General features: G+C 42.2%; 1 protein-coding gene across 6 annotated transcripts in view; it reads left to right on the top strand.

The window, feature by feature from the left end:
* Positions 1-24,680, top strand: part of PTPRM (protein tyrosine phosphatase receptor type M) — a 791,703-nt gene that overhangs the window by 376,180 nt on the left and 390,843 nt on the right. For all 6 annotated transcript variants that reach the window (XM_019418445.2, XM_053902396.1, XM_053902395.1 and 3 more), the window contains one exon: positions 2,121-2,414. In XM_019418445.2, the coding sequence (XP_019273990.1) occupies positions 2,121-2,414 (294 nt within the window). The remainder of the gene's footprint in view (positions 1-2,120; positions 2,415-24,680) is intronic.

The raw sequence follows: 24,680 nt of genomic DNA, 5'->3' as shown, positions 1-24,680 counted from the left end.
ATGTCTGTTGCAATTGTTTGCAGGTTCTAGTTGAATCTTTCATTTGATTTCACATATTTGGTACTTTTCTTCATGGGGAATTAATAGAGAAAATACTCTCAGGTCAAACAAGCACTAAAGTTTTGTCTATTTTAGGACACTAGTAACAATATCCTAAATGAATGGGTGTGCTCAACTAACCTTCGTGGCCTTGCCCCTGAGTTGTAGTTTGAACGGCAGCTCAGCAACCCTTGCTAGCATTTGTGACTTCAAAGTAATTAACTGCTCTTTCAGCCTGGCTACATCACTGCCTTAGGATATACTATAAAAGGCCCATTTCATGTCTCGGTTCAAGGAATCGCCTAATGATATAAATTGATGTTAAATCACGATGAGTTGAGTAAGAACTGTTTAAAGAAATGAAGAGCTAGCACAAAGTTGTAGTTTATGAACAATAGGAACATAGTTTAGTAAGTTTACATGAACTTTATAGTCCTCCAAATACGATTCATCCTTTAGTGTCTATTTTGACTCGGTGTAATGAGATTTCCCAGCTATTTTAGAAAGTCGATATGACTCATCACACTCCATCCACCAAAGAGAACTGATGTTGCTGTTTATATTAGATTAGTTTAGGCATCTACCAGGTGTCATCTCAAGGGCCAAGGTCAGGTGGTCCTGGCTGCCCTGAGATCCCTTTCAGCAGGAAATACGATCATGGTCAATTGGCTGTGTCTGCTGTTGGAGATGACAGAATTTGCATCATGCAAGCTAGCATAAGCCAGTAGTGGAATATAGCAGACTTTATTTTTTGTGCACTCATGAGCTAAATGAGGAGTTGAAATACACACACTCACACACACACGCACAAACCACCTGTGGAAACATTCGTGAAAACAAAATTAGATCTTACATTTCTTCTTGGATAGAGATTCACTAAGATAGAAATACATTATTTTGTACATTACCTCCTTTCTCAGTATCGTGTGTGGCACCACTTCCAGTGACATTGGGCACACAGGCTGCCTTCATTTGGTGCCTGGCAAGCCGCTCAACCGGCACCTCACTAATAAACTCGGAATACTATTAAAAAAAATTTTTACCTACTTCTCCCTTTTCAGACAATGATCTAGAAAGAGTCCATCTCAGATTTTAAAGAATGAACGAGATTTTTTTTGGCTTTAAAGAGTATTAACTATTGATTGCCTAGAATTTTACCAAATTGAGCACAGCTTGCACTTTGCCTTAGAGCTTTTCTTTCTACTCTCTGCTTGAATCAGACTCATTCCTGAAGGTTCCTTGAACAGCAGCAGTGGCAGGCAGGCTTTGTTGCCCAGACTTCTTACTCCTCCTGTGGCTGAATGAGTCCATTGTGATGGATTTTTGGGAAACAGGTCACCCTGGAAATGCATTTATGCCGAGATAAACTATAATTTCGGCCGTGTTTTCAAACTGATGATATCTTTGGGATATAAATATAGGGAAACTGAATTTAATATTCTAGATAACTGGCACCTTTGATGATTTCAAAGACATTCTCAGTAAGGAAGTTGGCAGTAGAGTGCCTCATGGAGCTTAAGTACTACCACTGAGAGAGCTTTTTAGCAAGTTACTTTTAGTGGGGAAAAAATCCTTTGGCACCTTTGTAGGTGTATGAGAAAAATGAGTTGTGTCCTAAAACAACCTGGGGGTATACCTCCTTGAGCTATCTTAGGTTTTAAAGATGGTTTACTTCACAAATTTGAACATTATGAAAAGCTGCACCAGCACACTTCTTAAAAATAACCTAAACCAAACTATTCTCATCAGTTCACTCCCGAAGTATTCATGGCTTCTGATGTTAATACTTGATGCACGTTTAGCTATTTAAAGTTTTCTTAAGCTTATTTATTTTGAGTGAGAGAGAGAGCAAGCGGGGGAGGGACAGAGGACAGGGAGAGAGAGAATCCCAAGCAGGTTCCACGCTGTCAGTGCAGAGCTCGACAGGGGGCTGCATCTTACAAAGGGTGAGGTCATGATCTGAGCCAAAACCAAGAGTCACGGGCTCAAGCGACTGAGCCGCCCAGGCGCCGCACACATTTAGCTCTTTTAAAACTGAAGAGCCAAGTGTCTGAAAGATAGCTCTGTGGTTTGCCTTTCAGAACCACCTGTTCCCATCGCTCCTCCCCAGCTCGCCTCCGTGGGGGCAACCTACCTGTGGATCCAACTCAATGCCAACTCCATCAATGGGGACGGGCCCATTGTTGCCCGAGAGGTGGAATACTGCACAGCAAGTGGGAGCTGGAACGACCGGCAGCCAGTGGATTCCACGAGTTACAAAATCGGGCACCTGGACCCGGATACCGAGTATGAGATCAGCGTGCTGCTCACCAGACCCGGGGAGGGCGGCACTGGGTCTCCTGGGCCAGCTCTCCGGACAAGAACAAAGTGTGCCGGTGAGTAAGGGAGACCTGGGACTCCTTGTTACTGCCTTTCTGGCATTGACCTACAGCACGGTGTTTATCAGGTATTAACCTGCTCCCCAGCTCTGTCGGCATCCTCCGCAGGAACAAATAATTCCCTTTGCCCGGGAACAGTAACCCAACAGGACTTTGGGACCTCAAGGCTTGGTATTTCCAGGCAGCCTTCACCTCCTTTCTTTCCTTTTCCCTATTTTTTTTTTTTTTTATTTACACCTTCCTGTGAGTATCATCTAGTTTGTATAGGCATTCTCCCTAAGGTTGACGTAAACTGTCTGCTTTGATGATGTCTGCTCACAGGTCACATCGTCTCACCCTGGTCCCCTTGTTTTATGTTTACAGTTAATGCGCTTTTAGCCTGGAGGGGCACCGGAATAATAGATTCCATCTTAGTGATAGCTTTAAAGCTGTGTTTTTATTGATGGATATTTAATGGAGGGGCTGCTTGCCAATGACACGGGGCCCATCTGTAAACTAAGCAAGGGTGATTTGTGGGCTGCGTGCACTCTTCAAGTTTAGATTATAAAGTTGTAATTGACTGCGCCGAGCCCGTTCTACAGCTAAACTAAAGTGGGGTTGATGGAGGGAGAGATGTAGAGTCTTAGAAAAATCAAAACCTGAAGAAAGCTCCCGTGAGAAGGTGTAGTGCTTTCTGTATGGCTACTTTCTGCCAGGGAAGGGGAGAGAAATAATACATGGGGATACTCAAGTGTTCTTTCCTCATTTAGATGAAGAATCCCTATATTGAACTGTGGGTTGTGGTGAGGAAATGCAATAAATTTTTATGGAATTAATTGAGTCCTCAGATAACAGTCTTTAAGTAGACACATCAGTATGTTTCGTTTCTTTTTTTAACTTTTGAAGGTACTCAGAGCACAGTCTGACCCTGGCTGGTGGGAGAAATGATTAAATCTGAACAGGTGTAGATGTTTCAGTATTTTTTCTTTATACTGTGGCGTGGGTACTGTTTCCACAAGTTCAAAACTTTATGGAAGAATTATGTATTTGTGTTGTTGTTGTGGTTTTTTAAAATTTCATTAGAAAAGGGAACAGCTACTTCCCCCCGCCCTCCCCAGGGATACATGATGGGCCTGTTCTAGCCAACTGAGTGTCCCCCACCGGGTGCTCAAGCCACCTGCCATGCAGGGTCTCTGGAGTAAACAGCAGTTCTGGACGGGCCCTTCACACAGCCCTGGCTGATGGCTCCAAGGAGAAAGGAGTTTGAAAACCCATTCTCTTCCTCACTTCTCCAAATGATGGCGTCTCCTCTTTTTAGTTGAATAAAACTGCCCTTCTTTTTTTTGTGAAACAATTTCTTGTATTGTCTTATCATCGCAACCAGTGGCTATGTATAACACTGTCTATATCATTTCGCAGTAGAGGCATTGCTCTCAGATCTGTTATTGATTTGATAACTGCCTTGTGAAGTCTCCAGGGCAGATACTGTCACCCCCTTTTACGGGTGGGGAGATGGGAGCCCACAAGGACCCGCTCCCCTCCAAGCATGCTCCGTTCGCAGTACGTTTAGTATGATTTCACCTCAGTGTGATTTTAAGGAATCCTATTTTGAGCATGGCAATATATAGTCTCCCTCTCTGTCCAAAAAAAGGGTAGAATTCCATTGTCTAGACCGAGAGATGATACCATCTGTTCCATTCTCGTCACTGACAACCCCGCCTACGTAATGTTTCCAGTCCTGTTCTTCCTTCCAGATTTCGTCTTTTCTCTTGGTTTTCTGCCTGTTTCAGCTATTGACACAATTGTTCTGTACATTTCCCCTGAATATAATGCTTGTATTTTTTTTTTTTTTTACTGCTGCCTGATGTGTACACGTGTAACTCTCAAAGAGACGGCGTGCCTTTTAGAACACCTTGTCAGTCCTTTTGAAGAGATTAAAACCAATTTTGAATTGATATGTGCACGCCAACACTCTGCCTTAAAAGGTTTTAAACCTCACTTAAGCAAGGAAGCCTGATGAGAAAGCATGCTTTTTCATCTTACTGTTTGCAACCTCCGGTTGAACTACTCTGTCAGTGTCATGTGCTGGTGTTGAACATGGTTGAAAGACCTGCAGTTGGACAAGTCGGTCTTGGGAAATAGAAGTATGTTAGGTCAGAGAGTCAAAGCTAGAAATGAGAGGGGGAGGCATGATAGGTGGGCGAGGAAAGTGAAGTCCAATTTCTCTTTACTGTATGAAGAAATACAGGTTCACCCTTTCTTGACCTGAGGCTTTTGAGAAAATGGGAAGAAAAGGCTGGTGGCCGTGGCTCATAAGCAGTGGGACGTCGTGGAAGGCAGGGCTGAGTTACAAGGCAGGATACAGGTGCTGCAGACTATAGACTGAAAAGTGTGGTACGGTCCCAGACTGTCACTCGGATGGTTTGTGGGCGTTTGGGGCTCCCAAGGAGCGAGTCATGGAGCTTATAAGCGGGGGTGGGGTGGGGAGGCTTTAAGCGTGCCGCCAAGTAGATGGAAAATGTCCGTGGCCGGGCTTGAACATGAACACTGAATGAATCTGATAGGGTGATGTGTGGTAGGAATAGATGCACATTTCATCCTGTATGGTTTAAATCCCAACAGTACTACTGTAGAATTAGAGTAATAAAATTTAGCAGCAGAATATACAAAAAAGAGATTGAGGATTTGGCTTAAATGTGTGGGAATCCATAATATGACCCATACCACTCTATAATGCTATTTCCTCAGCCCTATCCCCCACCAAAAACAAAACAAAACAAAACAAAACAAAACAAAACAAAACAAAACCTACTATAATTTTAGGTTGCATTAAGAAAGCCAAACACCCATGTTGAAGGAGGTGATAATCTTAACGTACTGGTGCTAGGTTGCCTCACTGTAATTATCACACTTATTTCTGATCCCTGAGTTTTAAGCAAGAGAGCACGAAATGGACTGTACTCCAGGGATAGCACCCAGGTTAGGAAAGTTTCTGGAACCTTGCTCTACCAATGAGGAATGATGGAAAGAATTTAGAAAGGTGGTGGAGAAGAACAGAGGGCCTGTGCAAATTTGACAAGAACTGAATCATGAATGGTGAGTTTGCAATGGCTGATCCCTTCAAGCAGAACCTGACATTGTAGAAGGTGATTTCTGTATTCAGAAAAGGATTGAACTGGTTGACCCTGCAGATCTCTTCAACACGGAGATTCTGTGATTCTTGCATTGTTCTCTTTCTAATGAGATGGTCCATCGTATGTTTTTACCCTGAAAGTCTTTGACTTTCACTTTTATTTTATCTGTGTCCAGATATTCCCTTCTCGTGCTTGTCAAGTCCTGTTCTGCAGACTAGTGGAGGTCTGTGATGACATTTACAAAAATCTAAGCTCAAAGGGGGAAAATACTGCATTTTTAGCACTGCTAAGTAAATTAAATTTGAAGAGATGACTCTTATTTTGAGATACAGCACCTGGTTTTTGTGTTAAAATATCCTTTTTATGAAATAATAATGCTGGAAGTTACTCAAGCCATAGTTAGCAGTCGAAAATGGAGGCTCTGGGACCAGGCTGCCAGGGTTTGAGTTCTGGCTCTGCCCGGAGCTGTACATGTGACCGTGGGAAAACTGCTTACCTTCTGTGGACTTCCACTGCCTTATCCATCAAATGGGGATGATAATAAAAATATATATCTTGGGGGTGCCTGGGTGGCTCAGTCGGTTAAGCGTCCTACTTCAGCTCAGGTCATGATCTCACAGCCTGTAAGTTCGAGCCCCGCATCAGGCTCTGTGCTGACAGCTTCTGATTCTGTGTATCCCTGTCTCTCTGCCCCTCCCCTGCTCACTCTCAGTCTCTCTCTCTCAAAAAATACATAAACATTAAAAAAATTTTTTAAATATATATCTTGTAGTATGGCCATGAGGCCTTCACGAGCTAATGTGTCTTAGGTGTCTAGAGTAGAACCTTACATATAGCAAATGGTCAATAAAAGTCAACTGCCATTTAAAATAAAAGTCTTTAAACATTTCCAATCAAAATAATTAGATGTTAACAACCTGATTTTGTTGCCCTGGATGTTTTACAAATAATTACTTATCTGGTGAATTGAAAATCTGAGGACCCGTTTTATATAACGGGCTCATAGAATTCTCAGCCTTAGAGCACTGCATTCATGACAAACGTCATTTCTCTCATTTCTTCTATGAAATCTGTTTCTTTTGGAGAAGTTTTCGGTTTTCATTTCTGTGCCACACCACTGAGACCTGTCCTGTCGTGTTTTGGTGACACCCATGAAAATGTATTTGACTTCTTGCATTAAAACGGCAAAATCAGTATTTATTGTCCTTCTCTGGATGATGGAATTGATTTTCATGTGTGGCTAGTAGACACAATCTTGTTACCTGGTCAGATTTCTTTCAAGAATTGTAGCACACTTCTAGAGCTCTTGCTCCTTGTGTTTCTCAGAATTATTTTCAAATATATGCACAGGCTCTGTGCGTGTGACCTCGATCAAATCACTTAGCTTCTCTGGTTCTGTCTCCTTATCTTTAAATAAGGGCCATGACACCTGCTCTGACTGTATCAGAGGTGTTTATGAAAATCAGGTTAGATCTTATCTGTAAAGGTATTTTACAAATGATAAATATATTCTGCTTATGCAGTGTAGGGTATTTTTTAAAAAAATGATTACGATAAGGAGCAAGTTTCAAGATTTATACACATACCCACGTATCTTCCAATTTTGCTGTTCAGCTATAGTTGGGTAACCTCGGAGAATTGAAATTACTTCAGTATATCCAGTTAAGCAAAATATAATTTAGTTTGTGTTTTCTACTATATGTTGTATTCTTATAATTATGTACAGCTAGATCCCACAAGCCATTAATTGGTAGCTCCTTGAAAAAGAGAAATGGGAGATGCTGTTAGATTAATTTTCACAGTGGACTTTTTATGTTTTATTTTGGGATCTTGATTTTATGTATCCTGGTTATTGTTTAACTGTGGCTGAGTGACTTGCTGATAGCTGGCCCCAGGAGTTAAAGAAGGATGGTGGTAAACTAATGACCTAAACAATTAAGATTGGTAAGAGTGGGAAAAAAGCAAAAGCAAAAACAAGCTGAACCGAAATATGTTCTTTAGAATTAACATAACGGAGCATCTGGAAAAAAGAATGATTGCACCTTAACAAAAATGTATTCATGAAATATTTATTGAACACCCAAATTTACAAGGCTCTGAGGGTAGAGCAACTGGACAAGGTCTACCCTCCGAGCTGATCTCTTTGGGGTATGTGAGGGAGGAAATGTGCAGTCAATAAACAAATATATATACATACATATATACTATCGTAAATGCTGCACAGAAAGACAGAGGAGCTAGAGAATGGAGGGAAGCAGGAGATTTTCTTATTAGAGTATCTTTTATTTTTAATTGTGGTAAAATCACATTCCATAAAATTTGCCATCTTAACCATCTCTTAAGTGTATGGTTCAATAATGCTGAGTACATTCAATCTCTAGAACTGATTCCTTTTGCAAAACTGAAACTCTGTAGCCATACAAATTCCCCAACCCCCCTCGCCAGGCCCCACCAACTACCATTCTGCTTCCTACCTCCATGAATGTAACTACTAGGTGCCTCTTATAAGTGGAATCGTGTAAAATTTGCCCTTTTGTTACTGGCTTATTCCATTGGCGTTATGTCCTTAAGGTTCATTCATATTACAGCATGTGTGATTGGACCTTTTTAATTAATCTGATAATTGTATTGTTTATACTTAGTTCATGTGACTTTTTGTAAACTATTTTGAGACTTTAAGCACCAACTTGGGCTTCTAATGAAATTCGTAATGCTCAATGTATTAATTTTTTAATGTTTAGTTTTTTGAGAAAGTGAGACCAAGCATGAGTGGGGGAAGGACAGAGAGAGAGAAGGGGAGAGACACACATGAAGCAGGCTCCAGGCTCTGAGCTGTCAGCACAGAGCCCATCGTGGGGTTCGAACCCATGAACCGCAAGATCATGACCTGAGTGCTCAATGTATTAAAAAACACTTCATCTTTATGACTCATGGAAGCCTTGCCTACTAAAGCAGGTAGTACTGTTGTGCTGCCAGAGAGTCAAAATATAAATAAGTACTCTAGAAGTACCTTTGCAGGTGGTGCAGCCGTCCTGTCAGCCGTTGACCTTCTGTTTGTCAAGAATAGAGTGATACAAGAAATTTTAGATTGTGTTTTACAACGTACCATTCTTTTAAACTAGTAAAGGTGGGTACATTTTATGCCTATTTGCATAGAGGTGTATATTTGTTCTATGTATACCTCATTGGAACCTTTACATCATTGTAATAGAAACTTCAGAGCGCCCGGGTGGCTCAGTCTGTTGAGTGTCCCACTTCGGCTCAGGTAATGATCTCAGTGCGTGAGTTCGAGCCCTGAATTGGGCTCTCCGCTGTCAGCATGGAGCCCACTTGGGATCTTCTGTCTTCCTCTCTCTCTCTCTGCCTCTCCCCCGCTTGCTTGCTCTCTCGCTCTCAAAAATAAATAAACATTAAAAAAAACAAAACTCCAAACATATGTTACATTAAAATTTCTTTTTGGTCTGCTTAGTTACTTCCATAACATGTAATTAAAGCCCTCTTATCTTCAGTGACACGAGACGTGGGCCATGTTTCCCATGTGCTTTTGGGTCCCTACCCCTTCAGATTCTCTATGGTCTGGGACAGATTGAGTTTGTGCCCAACCCATTGTGGAATATTTTCATGTATCTCCTGTTCTTTGTGACAGCAGTTGTTCTGTTGCACGAGAACAAATATATTTGTGTGTATTTGTTCTCGTGTGTCCTTGCCATGGGCTTTGATGAACACATGTATACGTGAGCAAGGGCTCAGAGGCCCTGACCATGGAAATGCTCTGTGGAACTACAAGGCTGCAGTTTCATGTGGTTTTTCAACACACACCCTGAGGATGTCTCTTAGTGTACTTTTACAGTAGTACCTTCTGTCCTACCTGCTCTTGTCTAAATCTCACGAGATTTTGGTTAATATTGGTTTTGAAATGTTAATCCCCGGGTTTGCTAAATGTGACACTGGAGAGAGTGGTTTTATTTTTATTCATTTTTAATTTTTTCAAAGTTTATTTCTTTTGAGAGAGTGAGAGCAGGGGAGGGTCAGAGAGAGAGGGAGAGAGAGAGTATCTCAAGCAGGCTCGATACTGTCAGTGCAGAGCCCGATGCAGGGCTCGAACTCATAAACCATGAGATGACCTGAGCCAAAATCAAGAGTCAGACGCTTAACTGAGCCACCAGGCACCCCAAGACTGGTTTTAAATACACCTGAATGAGATTCACATACGGGAAAAGAGGAGTGATAGCTTCTCAGCAAGGGGGCCTTACATGATGCCCAGACTGTGTGATACTTGCATTCCACTGAAGGCCAGCATCTCTGTGTCTTAGTTCTACTTGTGCGAGAAAAAGAATCATTCTGGTTGCAGTGGGGCTGATCTGAAATTATACCCTGCCAGGAGTTGCCTGGGTGGCTCAGTTGGTTAAGCGTTGACACTCGATTTCAGCTCAGGTCCTGATCTCACCTCACGGCTCATGAGTTCGAGCTCCACAATGGGCTAGTGTGGAGCCTGCTTGAGATTTTCTCTCTGCCCCTCCTCTGCTTGTGCTGTCTCTCTCTCAATAATAATAATAATACCCCTGCCAAAACCTGATTTGTTTTCTTCCTGTATCAAGGATAGCCCAATTTGTCTTTTCCGTACAAAACTGTCACAAATACGAATTTGGACTTACACGGCTGACCCATGGGCCCTCATGAGCAGGAGGGAGCCTCTCTAAGATCTAACAATGGCTGCTATTCATGGGAAATACAGGCCAGAGACCTCACTGAATGGAACATAATTTATTTTTAATTTAAATGTATTTACTAGGGAAAAAAGTAGTGTTCTAGTTCTACTTCTGAAACAGCTCTGCCAAAGGGCATCATGTTTTTAATGCATTTCCAACACATGAAACCATTAAGAACCTTTTTAAATTATAAACATTAAAAGGGCATATGAAGTAGTTTCCCTATGAGGCCCTAGATGTAAATACATTGCATTAAGTAGCATCCTTGCATTTGGGCAGAGGACAGACTCATCGTGGCAATGCTGCATCTTTTTTTTTTTTTTTATAATATAATCAGCAGGCGTGTACAGGTCTTTATGCCCAGAGGCTGCATAGTAACCTCGACCTCAGATCCTGCTGCCTTTAAAGACTGGGTCAGCACTTTCCCTGTGTGTGAGCCCACGGGCATGTGGCATCGCCACCCAGGCACCCCTCTTTCACCTTAAAGTCTGACTGACTCGGGTAGTTCTGATACTAATAGCTAAAAACAGCTCAACAAATTACTTGTCTGTTCTGGACCTAACCTTCCAGGTAATTCTAGTCCCTGGCACCTTCTTCTTCATAGCACTGCCAGGAGAACGAAATGGGCTAATGCATGAAAAACGACTAGCCGAATACTTTGGTCGCATGGCACGCCCTGAATTCGAAGTAGGCTTGCTAGTGGATTCTGATCAGTTTATAAAATTCATAAACTTGTCACCACCTGAGGCTAGTACTACCATGGCAGAACCCTCCAGTAGGACTGTTAAGCCGAGCAGGTTGGGTTTTATTTGGCACACCTACATCAAGTTGCAGTTTGCTGTAAGTAACACAAAACATGCATGTATGTCCTCAAGCTAATGTCAAAAAATGATTACACGTTCACTGGAATCTGGGAGAATGTTGCATTTGGACTCTTTCAAGTGTCGTCAGGGTAGAAAACCGCGTACGGCCCAGAGTCACTGGAGGGTAGCAAAGAAAATAGGGTAACTGAACTTCACGTGCGAGACATCGTTATTCCGTGATAGTCGGGTGTGTTGCAATTAGTCGTGACTTGAGGAATGTTCTGACACTTTAAACCTTTGAAGAATACTGTCCCCGACCCTGTCACCTCTAAGTTGGCCCAGAACACGCCAAGCTTGACAACCACAGTTTGATTAGAGCAACAAGGCAGCCTGTGGAGTATGAGTGTTTTGGGGGGACGTCTTTCCTTTTGCCCTTGAGCCACAGACCTCAGGTAGTTTGGGGATCCTTATTGAATGAGATCGGAGATGAGGGTTCTGATGCTCTGGATGGAAGGAACTCAGGTACACAGGAAAAATCGTCCACTGTGAAGACTTTCTGAGACAGGCTAACCTGTGTTCTATGCCCCTGAACCAAGAGCAGAAAGATCTAGTCTCAGAATGGCTTTTATCTTCAGAACATCCTAGGAAAAGTTCACTCATTCTTAACTTCCCAAGTATACCACGTGTTTGTACCTGAGCCCTCAGATGCAGCATGTCCAAAACCAAGGTCAGGCGTTGGGAAATACAGTAGACAGATTTCATCTTTGACCTCTTATTCCTGTGTGCCTCTACCCATCCTTCCCTAGGCATGCCCAGATTCATTCCCCTCTTATCAAACCAGCTGTCAGCATATTTGTCCCCGTTGATGTGGACAGATAACTCATCAGAGTACATTCTATGGCATTTGGCCTCCAATTAGAGCTTGCCTGCTCTGTTCTGTAAGGATAAGGCTGTTTGTGTGGTTTAAAACTAAGTTAATAAGTAAAATACATGAGAACTAAGACCTGCACAGTAATAACAACAATTATGAAACCTTGATGATATGTCAAGATTTTAGTTTACGAGGGTCAACCATGTTCCTTTGCTTGTTTTTTTATAAATATTTTTTATAAATTTTTAGAATATAAAGAACTGGTAATTGCATCACATATTAGAATAAATTGCGAGGGAATAGATAACTTTAAAAATGAATAATGCATATCAACTAGATTAAAACCACAAATACAAGAAATTTTATTAGGAAGTATGGTTATACCTTTTCTTAAAATAAGAATGATAATAGAACTGTTTGATATCAAAATTGCTGATCTTCCAGCCATGTTATTAATTACACTTGTAGAAGGAATAGTATAAGTAATAGAACTATTCAGATAAAATATTTCTATTGACCAAATAGCAGCTCTTCTTCTATATAGATCTAGAAAAGTGACTGTAGACACAGATTTCCAGTGGGCATTGAAAACCCTCTCTAGCTTAAATTAGCAATAGAAAAGATACAGATGTTAATATATATTTCTGCTAAATATTATATATTGCTATTTCACTATTCGTGAGATAGACTATACTGCTTTTAAGTTGGATCATGAATCATCAAAAGTAACATTTTATTTGTTAATGTCTGTATCTTTTTGTCTATTTTAATTACTGAAGTAATAAGTGCCATATAAGGCGGCAAACAATGCAGAAGTTAATAGATGCTCACATCTTTCTTTCAGTTTCTTTCCTGGGGATAATACTTAAGTGTTTTCCTTGCACATCTCTCTTTATGCCCATATAGGCATATAAATATCAGTATATGTCCCAGATCTGTTCCTTACTGCTCATTCTATCAGAATGAGATCATATTGTACATGGTATTCTGCAATTTTATTTCACATTTGTCAATAGTTACTAAACATCTCTCCAGTTGCTAGAGTCTAGTACTATATATATATATATTTATATATATATATATAATTTAATTCTGAGGAGTAGCTATTTATTTTTCTGGAATATGGGTACTCTAATTACTCAGCTCTCCTCCCTTTTCTTTTTTTATGTGAGCTCTGTGCCCACTTGAACTCACGATCACGAGATCAAGAATTGCATGCTCTACCCACTGATCCAGCCAGACACCCCTCAGCTCTCCTTTTTTTGATGGGTAGGGAGGTCATTGTTTTCTATTAAAATGAATATTTCAATAAATATTTGTACATATATTTCCTTATATGAAAATATTTTTATTTCTGTAGGTTACAGTTTTAAGGTAGGACTGGTGGGACAAAGATAGATGCATTGAAGATTTTAGGAGATGTTGTCAGATTACTCTCCGGAAGGTTCTAGCATCAGCAATGTGTGACAGTTGATTTCTGAATGTACTTTTGAGCAGTGAATATTAATCTCTTAAATTTTGTTTTTATTAGCTCAGAAATGGCACATCACTATTTTAATTTGCATTTCACTTTTTCTCGTGTTTCTAATTGACTTTTTATATTACTTCATCATGAACTTACCTATTTCTATCCTTAGGATACTTTTCCAATTGTTCCCTTTTCATTTTGTAGGAGTGTTTTATATAGTAGGATTGTTAACCATTTGTCCTATGTTTTTTGAATATTTTCCCTCATTCTACTATTTGCCTTTTGACTTTATTCATGGTATATTTTATTAAAGAGAAATGTTTAAATTTATGTAGTTAAATCTATCAGTCTTACCCTCCAGGGCTATCCATATACTTTAATATATGATAAAACTGTCATTAGAATTTAAATCAATCCAAATGGAAGTGAATTTATTATCAGTAGATAGCCAGATATGAAGTAACATTTGCTAATTAAACCCTTTTTTTTCCCTGTGGCTACTCACTTTCCAGTCTTGTTTTAGAAGTTATTTTCCCACATTGTCTTTGAATATTTTAAAAAGAGTTTTTACACTTAGATCTTCAGTCTGTGAAATTCTGGTCAGAAAGTCTTGCGGGGAAGACTACAGGACTGGGGAGTCTTCTGGGAAGGGTTCCTTTGCTCTTTAATTATGTACAAGGAAAAATGATCTTTTCTCACCTTTGCTATGGGATGCTGTATGATGTGGTATCCAGGAATGCAGCAGGTATCAATTGACCACCAGGAAATCAGCTGAAAGGATACTGAGTAGGAAAGCTGAGTAGACATAATCAAAATACTCTCCATCCCTCATTTTAGTTTGTTTCATTTATTTATTCATTTATTAATTTATTTGACAAATACTTATTAAGACTCCATGATTTGACAGGTATCCTCGAGGCTTTGGGAGAAGCCCAAAATGGTGAGAAAAACAAATGAATACATTGCCCTCATGGATGTAACTTTCTAATTCAGAATGTCTTCCATTGGTTTTTTGGGGCGCCTGGGTGGCTCAGTCAGTTGAGCGTCCAACTTCAGCTCATGTCATGATCTATCTCATGGTTCTTGAGTTTGAGACCCTCGTCGGGATCTGTGCTGACAGCTCAGAGCCTGGAGTCTGCTTTGGATTCTGTGTCTCCGTCTCTCTCTGTCCCTTCCCTGCTCATGCTCTCCCTCTCTCTCTCTCTCTCTCTCTCTCTCTTTCTCAAAAGTAAATAAACATTTAAAAATAAAAATAAAAATAAAATCTGCCATTGGTTTTCAATGCATGCACATATTTAAGTGAAGGAAGGCTTGCATAGATTACCCAAACAGTGTAGGGAGGAGGTTCTGACAGTAACCATAAACATTAGGGCAGACTTTACAAATAAATCATTTTTATCCGGGTGCTTTGTGCTGCAAGTAGCATAAAGCCAGTTCATATAAATTAATAAGGAAACTTAGGAACTTGTAGTAACAGGAAGTCCATAGATAAATCAGTCACACTTTACAGGTTGTTGATTTGATTTCTCAGTAGTATTACCCGGGACATGAGTTCTTTCCAAATCTCTCTTGCATTGGTTTCACCCCAAGGCTGGTCTTCTTCATGGTCATAAGAAGGCCTTTAGAAGCAACTAGGAAAATATGCTTTATTCAAATCTGTCAGAAGGAGAAGAGAAACATTTCCCCAAATTTAGAATATCATTCCTTCCTTTCAATCTATTAGGCCAGTAAGGACTAATAATAATTGCCAGGAGATTTTTGTGAAGTAGTTGGCTTAGTGTCCTTATTCTCAAACTTTAATGTAGTTTAGTGATGTTAATGTATATCAGAATCACCTGGAAGCCTTGTTAAAAGGCAGATCTCCAGGTCCCACCCCAGAGTTTATGATTCAGTAGGTTTGGGGTCAGGCTCAGCAATGTATATTTCTAACAGATACCCAGAGGGTGCTAATGTTGCCGGTTGAGTATTGCTGATTTGGAGGAATGCAGATATACCCTTGTATCACACACCTGTTAAAACTCAGGACACTGACAAAACCTCTCGCTGGTGCGGATGTAGAGCAAGAGAAACTCTCAGTCGTTGCCGGTGGGAATGCAGAACAGTACAGCCACTTTGCAAGACAGCTTGGCAACTTCTTACAAAATGAAATACGCTCCTGTCGTGCAATCCAGCAATAGGTCTTCTTGGTACTCAGAGGAGTTGAAAACTTATAACCGCCCCCAAGCCCTCACCTGGATGTTTACAGTAGCTTTGTTTATAATTGCCAAAACTTGGAGGCTACCAATATGTTCTTCAGGAAGACACTAAATAAACTGGTCCATCAAGACAATGGAATATTATTCGTTGCTAAAAAGAAATGAGCTACCAAGCCATGAAAAGACATGGAGGAAATGTAAACGCATATTACTAAGTGAAAAATCCAATTGTAAAGGCTACGTGTGTACACTTCCAAGTACATGACATTCTGGAAAAGGCAAAATTGTGGAGACGGCGAAAAGTTCAGTGGTTGCCAAGGTTTAAAGGGGAGGGACGGATGAATAGGTGGGGCGCAGAGGATTTTTAGGGCAGTGAAAATACTCTGCATGATTCTGTAATGGTGACTACACGTTATTACACGTTTTTCCAAACCCAGAGAATGTACCACACAGAGAGTGAACCCTGACGTATACTATGGACTCTGGCTGATAATGATGTGTCAACGTAGGATCACCAGTTGTGACAAACATACCACTGTGGTGGGGGAAGGAGATATTGGGGGAAACCGCACATGTGTGGGGAAGCAGGCGTATATGGGAAATCTGCTCAGTTTTGGCTATAAACCTAAAACTGGTTTAAAAATAAAAAAGGTATATTCTTGGGTCTAGAGATGGGACGAGCTATCCCTGAGCCACAGGGCATGGAGAACAAAAGCTGAATGAAATTAGAGATTTGGGGGGCTAGTGGGAAGGATGAAGGAGAATAAATGCTGGATAAGAACCAACAGGGTACTTTATGCAAGTTGATGAATTGAATGCGGTATTTATAGTCAAATTACTATTGAGAAATTCGGCAAGGTTTATTTCTTATCTTGAATAAATATTAAGTACGATCTGTGAATCAGAATTGATATCTGCGGAGAACCTTGCTTTTAATTTAAAAAAACACCTTGATTTTACTAGGGATGCTAGAAAAGTTTACTATAGGGATTAATTGGAAATCCATTCTTTATACTCAGTGTGGATCTAACCTTGAGTTTATTTATAATGGGAGAAATTTATATTACCTGAATTGTTTAGAAGATGTTGGGATGCAATTTGCCCTGGGCCTCTCATGCTTCTACATATCTTTCCAGCAGAGGCACCAGTGCCCTTTGTCCTGGGCTGTATTTTCAAGGATGTTTGGACAGGGAACAGCCTTGAAAGACAGAATTAGTGCCTCCCGCTGGAGCAGAGAACACGCTATATTACTGTTCAGTATAATAAAGATAATATCTCTCTCTGGAGCAAAGGGCAGACACGTTTCCTTACACACATAATAAAAGATTTGGATTCCCTACACCACGGTTCTTCAGATGTAACAAAAACCTATTGCAAGTGTAGCATGACTTGGACCCTGGGACTTTGGGGGCATGGGGAGCCCACAGGAGCCAGAAGCTCATGTCACTTCCTGTGCCATTCGTAATAAAGTCCTTTGTCTCTGACCTAGGAATCTCACATCTTCTGTCTATAGAACTGGGACAGGCAACTTGTTAATTTGCAAGTTGGGTAAAATCTCAGCCCCTTTGCAGTTCCTGACAGAATATATACCTAGAAGAAAAAAAGATTGAATTCTTAGTAACTCATTTGACTCCTACATTTCGTTGAGTGGGAAGTTGAAACCTGGATATCTGAAGCAACTTGCACACGTGCACCACGAGTCTGTTTGCACAAGTGCACATGGATTCTGTTCACAAAAGTGCACAGCGAGCCTGTCTGCACAAGTGAAGCGAGTCTGTTTGCACAGGTACATATCAGTCTATTTGCACAAGCGCACAGTGAGTCTGTTTCACAACTGCAGTGAGTCTGTTTACATAAGTGCGCACTGATTCTATTTACAAAAGTACACAGAGAGCCTGTTTGCACAAGTGCAGTGAGTCTCGTTGCACACGTGCGAGTCTTTTTGCACAAGCGCACAGTGGGTCTGTTTGCTCAAGTGCAAAGCAAGTCTGTTTAATAAGTGCACAGCAAGTCTATTTACACAAGTGCACAGCGAGCCCGTTTGTGCAAGTGCACAGCAAATCTGGGGCTGCAGAAGCAAGCTTGTGGCTTGAGGTGCACTCTGCCTTTTGCCTCACTACAAAACCCGGCTCCAGAGTCAAGCCTACAGCCCTGGTTCAGAGTTGATTTAAAGATGTGATAGGACATAAAAATCTCTCATTTCAAGATAGAAGCAGATGAAATTGACATAAACTGTGTGGGGTAGTTAGTTGTATATAGCATACAGATAGAAACTGACAGGATTATTCAGCACTAAGAGCTACTTGAAGGAATAAAAGATAATTATCTGCCAGGGTCATTGAGCTGTAAATCTAAGAACTACAATGCAAGATTAGGCGACCTTCTCTATTACTTCTCAATTTGTGTGTTTGCTTGTTGCTGCAATTCTGAGGCCGGGTGTCAGTTTGTTTTAATTTATAAAGTGGTACTCTGACCATCAGGTATTACACATGTCTTCTAGCCTGAAGGATCTATAGGTGATCACATTAAATGTCGCATCCTCACATTAGCAAACTTGACCTGCTCATTTATTAGGTGTACATTGATAATACTTCTTTTTTTTTGGGGGGGGGGATTGTTTTGAAATATCAGTATGTATCTTTTGTGGTTTAAAAAGAATTCCTTTATAGCACCATGAAATCATAACTCTTGTTCTATATCTCATCAATATTATATCTTACCTGTAGAGCATCCTGATCAAATCTCAGCTTTAATTATTTAAAAGGTTTATATCATAAGGGTAAGGTTGAGATATTAACTATCATGAAGGGTCTGTAAGCAGGGGACAGAGGAATCTTTCATATCCATTCCAATACTGCTTCATAATTTTTTAAAAACAAAGGCACATCCTTCTGCTCTCCAAATTGGCTATAGCACCTTTTAAAAAGCAATGTTTCACTATGTGAGGCTGACAGAACATGGCTGTAGGTACTACCCCTGTGTTTTCACTGAGCCATAGGCCTGTGGCAAAGAAAATTGAATGTTACCTGGGTGACCTATCTGTAAGCTCGGTCTTTAATTTCATTGTGACTATCGAAGCTCTCAATGTAGCCAAGGTGAAAACAGAAGTGAGGGCAGAGCGGTGATTTCTGCAGATGATCTGTGTCCAGCCATCAGAAGAAATCATTGACCCTCTGTTGTAGTTTTCTTTCCTGACCACCTTTGTCTAACCCGCCTAAGCATATAAAACATACATACGTTCTATTCTAGGATAGCATCCTGCGGTTTCTCAGAATGACTTTAAAATAAATCAGCAACATAGATTACTCTGTATACAAAATTATTGGAGATTGGGAAGCAGAAATATCCAGCAGTTAGCAATTTATAATTCCTTCTGATAAGGTCATCAGTTGGGCACCTTGGAAGCATTTTAATGATAGGTTTGGAAAAGTATAGCTGAGTTACTCTTTTGGAAAGATTATGAATCGAGGTGTTCCATTTGAGATGAATAGTTAACATGTTACATAAAGTATTTATTAGTCCAAATGAAAAACGTTTAGATGAAACCTTCTTCTCCCAAAGAGAACATAGAGCCCTTAATACATGTGCGTTACTTCTCTTTTTTCCAGCAGTTTATGCTCAGAAAGTGGTATCGCTTTGAATAATTAATAGCAGAAATGAAGTATGAAGTAAAAAATGAGGATGGGAAGGCACGGGCTCCGGCGTCTTGGTGCTGTGACTCCTGGTCCCTTGTCATGGCGAAGTCGGCCGGCAGCGCACAGAGAGGGTACACAGGGGAGGCCGGGAGGGGGTCTCAGGAGGGTGTGGGATGGGTTGCGCTGGCATGTCAGTTGAAGCGGCTTTGGACCCATTTCCTCTTCCCGCCTGAGAGGGACTTCAGGGCAGGGCCAGCTCATCCACATGTGGGTTCGGTCATTCCCAGGGTGCGTGCAGGTCCCCCGCCCTGTTCTCAGCCCAGCCCGGAGGGGCTCCAGACGCTGCCTGCTGGACACACTGCTGCCTTCACTGGTGCTGGACACCCCGTTTGCATTACCTGCGTATCTGCAACTCCTCATCCCCGAAGTGCAGCCAAGCATCTCCCTCTTGCCCGGCAACCTTCTCCTCCCAGGCAAATATTTTACTGCCAGTGTCTCTCAGCTCAGTAGTAATCGTGCATACCCACTCGTTCTGGCCAGAAAAGTATGACTCACCCTTGACTCTTTCCACTGCTCTGCTTCCTATGTGGAATCAATTGCCAAATCCCCCCACCCCCATTCTTTTTCCTAAAAATGTGGGTGTTCACGCAGTTTATCTGCAATGCCACTGCGCGGCCTCAGCCACACCCCTGGCTCACAGTGTTTCCCTCCAATTCAGCATCACAAGCTCCTTTTGTTCCCCTCCGGAGTTTCTCTCTCCTGTAATCAGACTCTTTAAAACTGCAAATGTAGGGGCGCCTGGGTGGCTCAATCGGTTAAGTGTCCGACTCTTGGTTTCCGCTCAGGTCATGATCTCACGGTCTGTGAGTTCAAGCCCTGCGTGGGGCTCTGCGCTGACAGTGCGGAGCCTGGTTGGGATTCTCTCTCTCTCCCTTTCTCTCTGCCCCCTCCCCCATTTATCTCAAAATAAATAAGTCAACTTTAAAAATAGAAATAAAGCTGCAAATGTAACGATACCAGGTCTACACAGAAAGACAGGGAAGTAAGTACAGACTCCTCACCATGCTGCGGCCCTGAGCGCTCCTGTCCCCTCCACTGCTTCATTCTCCATTCCTGTCCTCACAGGCCAACACACCGGGTGCTGGCTTCGTGTGTTGGTCTGTCTCCGTCCGCCAGAGTGTAAGCGCGGGGAGGCCAGGGCTTTTTTTTTTTTTTTTTTTTATCATCTTGCAGTGCTTGGGGCATCGAAGGCACGTGAGGAACGGGAATGAACAGCTGGCCTAGGTCCCCCCGCCATCCGGCTCTGGCCTTCCCTGGCCCTCAGCCCTCCCCAGTGGCCCCTCTGCAGTCTCCCCTTCCCATTTATAGTACTTCCTTCTCTCCATTCAAGCTGCTCTTTCCTGCCTGAGAAGCGCTGTGAAGGTGGTGCCCCCACCGCCAGGCTCCCCCACTGTTGCCCCTGTGTATCTGCCCGTCAGACCTCTGTTCACGGATCCCTTCCTCAGGGGGGGCTTTCCCTAAGCTCTCTCTGGGCAAGGGAGACATGCATTCCCCCACAGCCAGTTTTCAAACCTCCAATCTCTCTGCTACACGAGAAGCCTCCAGGTTTCAAGAACAGTATCTGTCGTATTCACTGATGTACACGCAGCACCTGCCCAGTGTGCACGTTCAGCAAATACTTAGTGAATGAATCCGTGTCATTTAGAGTCTGGATTAGCATCTAACGAGTGGTGAGTGATGAGTTTTTTTCCTCGAAGGAGCCACTTACATCCGTCAAAGTGGAGGACAGGTGGGCCAGTACCCAGGTCCCCACCAACCTTTCTCTGCCTGAACTGATCTCCCAGCTGATGCCTGTGACCCCCAGGCTGCCTCCTGAGGGGTGGTTGCCACGTGATATAGCACCTGTGCCCAAAGGGGTGTTGCATGTATGGAATTTTCTCCAGAGGTGGTTGGAGCCGGGAGCTTTAGCAAGGCCTGCGAGGGACTTCGCACTCAGTGCTCCAGGCACCTGACCAGCCCCTCCCCGACAGCTTCTGTGTCCGTCACATTGGACCTTTACCGCTTCCCAGAGCACAGTGGTTCTCTGTCACATCTCCACACCATTTCACGTGCCGTTCCCTTTTCCAGAAATTTCTTTCTCCTCTGCTTGCCGAACACTTAGCATATCCTTTGTAGAAAGAGACTATGAGGCCTTGTCATTTCTACCACACAAACCAGCACCCTGCCCCTGTCCTGTGTCATACTTTGAACCTATCTTTATTAGGGCGCTTGAGTCTCCTGTACTCCAGATATGTTTCCTGTCCCTGGCTTCTTCATTAGTCTGTAGGATAAAGACGACAAAAACATAGGCTTACGTGTCTCCATCTCGTGTCTCCGTATCGTCTCAGTTCCCCGGCACGCACAAGGTGCTCAAGAACGTGCGGGACATTTAGTTCTGTCTAGGTCAGGCCACTTTCTCCTTTTCACACATTTTCCTGTCTTCCTTGCCACCAGCCTTTTTGGAGAAAATAATCTGTGGAAGGTCATTATCAAGTTCTATCAGCACGTATTTAATGTGTGTTTAGCTGCTTTACTGTCACATAAAAACGTGTGGTAGTAAAATAAAGTAATAAAGCTGTCAATAAAAGCTCCACTTCCACTCAATATTTAATGCTAAAGAGCAAGAGACATTTGAGATATCCACCCATAATAGTAAATCGGCATTATCAAGGTTGGTAGGTGATCAATTTGCCTTGAAATACTGTTAACTTGACGAATAAAAGTGTAAATTGTTATAGCGTGGCCTAGCAAGCAGTGTGTTTCAGCAGTCCTTATGGAATAGTCTCCAAATAAAGCCAGGTATGAAGTAGCTCCATGCCATGAGGCCACGTCGTGGTTTTAAAGGGCAGTGAGGACTGCAGTCACAGTCATGGAAGAATCAAGAAAAATGCCACCCCCTCAGTACCCGTCACTAGTGCATTATAATTTATAAGGCACGGTATATCCATTTTTTTTGCCTGATCCCCCAAATGACTGTGAGGTAGTAACAGTGTCCTTATTTTTCAAATCAGGAAGCTGATGTCTCAAGAGGTTGAGTGATATTCAGAGGCCACACAAAACTTGGATACAGTTCCCTATGTGTCTGGCTCCAAAGAGGGTTCTTATCTATTAGGGCATAGCTACTTCACTGCTAGGGAACTAAAATTTTCAGATTGAAACAAATTTAATTTTTTTAATTTTTTTTTTTTTTTTTTTTGAGAGAGAGAGAGACACACACACAGAGTGTGAGCAGTGGAGGGGCAGAGAGAGAGAGAGAGAGGGAGACACAGAATCAGCAGCTGGCTCCAGGCTCCGATCTGTCAGCACAGAGCCTGACGTGGGGGCTTGAACTCACGCTGAGATCATGGCCTGAGCTGAAGTCAGATGCTTAACTGACTGAGCCACCCAGGCGCCCCCAGATTGAAACAAATTTAGAAAATATGTAGAAAATCTACCATCGCAAAGAGTAACTTGACATAGTGTTTGGACTACGTGAACTCTGGAATAGTTGTTGTCCTAACCACCATCCAGGGAAAAGGAATTGGAATACAGATGTGAGTTGTTTCACAGTCGGGGATACATTTCTAGAAATGTCATTCCATTGTCCCCGATGGTCTGAAACTTTCAGAATTCACAGGAAAGTAAACCTGTATTTCAAAATTATTCTTTGAAGTTGGAAGATAAAAGGAGAGCTGTCTGAGGCCCACTGCTCAAATAGAGGGGCTAAAAACATTTTAAAAAATTCTGGAGAGCTTATCAGAATTTGAAATGAAGGTGATAACAGATCCCCTATAGTTCAAGTCCTCAGTACTGTGTAACAGGGTTTAAAGCAGCTTAGCTCAGTCTGACACACACAGAATCAAAGCCTTTTGTAGGGTTTTTGAAATGCGTTTTCATTCTCTCTGGAAAGAGAAAAGCAGATTCCTGACTTTTTTGCACCTGGTTGCCTAGGAATATTTTCTATTCAGTGGTTCTGGCCCATTCTTAGAGCAACAGAGAAACACAATGGCACTTATTCAAATCTGTCATTGCCAGCCATCACCTGGCAGTGTTTCCCAATTCTTCTGTGTGCCAGAAAGAGCCGGTATTGTCTCAGTGCGGATTGGAAGCTCAAACCCACCACTGGGAGCAGGGGACGCACATCTCCAGCCAAGGCCCCCTGCGTGAAGGAGCTGTGGTTTGTTAGAGATTCAGCAACCGGGCGGGGGTTAGAGTTAACCCTGCATCAGTAAGCAAAGGGGGTTAAGTGTGGAGTGGGACGGTCAAAATTGAGCAAACGTTTCTGAACTTGGATAATACCTTCATACACAGTAATTACTAGTGTTGTTCTGAATAGGTGTTTGGGGCTGAATCGCCTTCCCCCCACATTCATATATTGAAGTCCTAACTTCCCGTTTTCAGAATGTGACTGTTTTGGGAGATGGGGATTTTAAAGAAGTAATTAAGTTAAAGTGAGGTCATTAGGTTGGGTCCTAATCCAATATGACTGGTGTCCTTATAAGAAGAGGCCATTAGGACACAAACATGCGGGGTGTGGGAGACGGCCGTCTGCAAGCCAGAGACAGAGCCTTCAGAAGAAACCAATTCTGTTGATACCCTGATCTTAGCGGGCATTTCCAGTTTCCAGGCTCCAGGACTGTGAGAAAATCAATTCCTGTTGTTCAGACCACCCAGTCTGGGAGAATTGGCTATGATAGCCCTAGGAAACGGATACGGTAGATAACTCCAACGCTCAGACAGTCATTTAAACACAACTTTCAAGCTGTAACTACACCCCCAAATCTATATTTCCCTACTTGCCACAGTGTGCCTCTGGAGAAACGTGTGTAAAAGTTTACGTAAGCCCTTGTTAGGTTGTGTTTGAAGACGGGTTTATAAGGATTATTCTTACATTATAATTAGAAGAAGGGTGACTCCCTTGTGATTATGTGAGCCGGGTGAAGCTGTCTAAGCCACTGGTAAAGAAACAAGGGGAGAAATATTTACTATGTCTAATTGTTCTTAAATTTTTAATAGCATAAGCTGTCACTTCAAAATACTTAATACATAACAGACGTGAAAATCAGTGACAGGGAAGAACAGTCCTGAGTGTTTCTTGGCAGCGTTCTTGTCATTCCACTGTGTAACCAATTTGCAGTGAGCAGAGGGCAGACCTGCGGCCAGCGGCTGTCCGTGATTCTGGACACACGGGCAGGGAGTGGGGACTCCCGGTCTTCAGGACAGAGTGAGGGCTGATGCCGAAATGGACCTGGGTGATGTTTTGATTTCTATTGTACCTGGTCTAGAAAAACCCACAGAGGGACACCTGGGTGGCTTAGTAGGTTAAGTGTCCAACTCTTGATTTCAGCTCAGCTAGTGATCTTATGGTTTGCGGGTTCAAGCCCCACATCGGGCTCTGCGCTGATGGTGCGGAGCCTGCTTGGGATTCTCTGTCTCCCTGTCTCTCTGCCC

The sequence above is a fragment of the Panthera pardus genome, unplaced genomic scaffold (assembly GCF_024362965.1).
Source record: "Panthera pardus isolate Hobbes unplaced genomic scaffold, ASM2436296v1 HiC_scaffold_15, whole genome shotgun sequence".
NCBI classification, from domain to species: Eukaryota; Metazoa; Chordata; class Mammalia; order Carnivora; family Felidae; genus Panthera; species Panthera pardus.
This window is presented reverse-complemented; position numbering and strand designations above follow the sequence as displayed.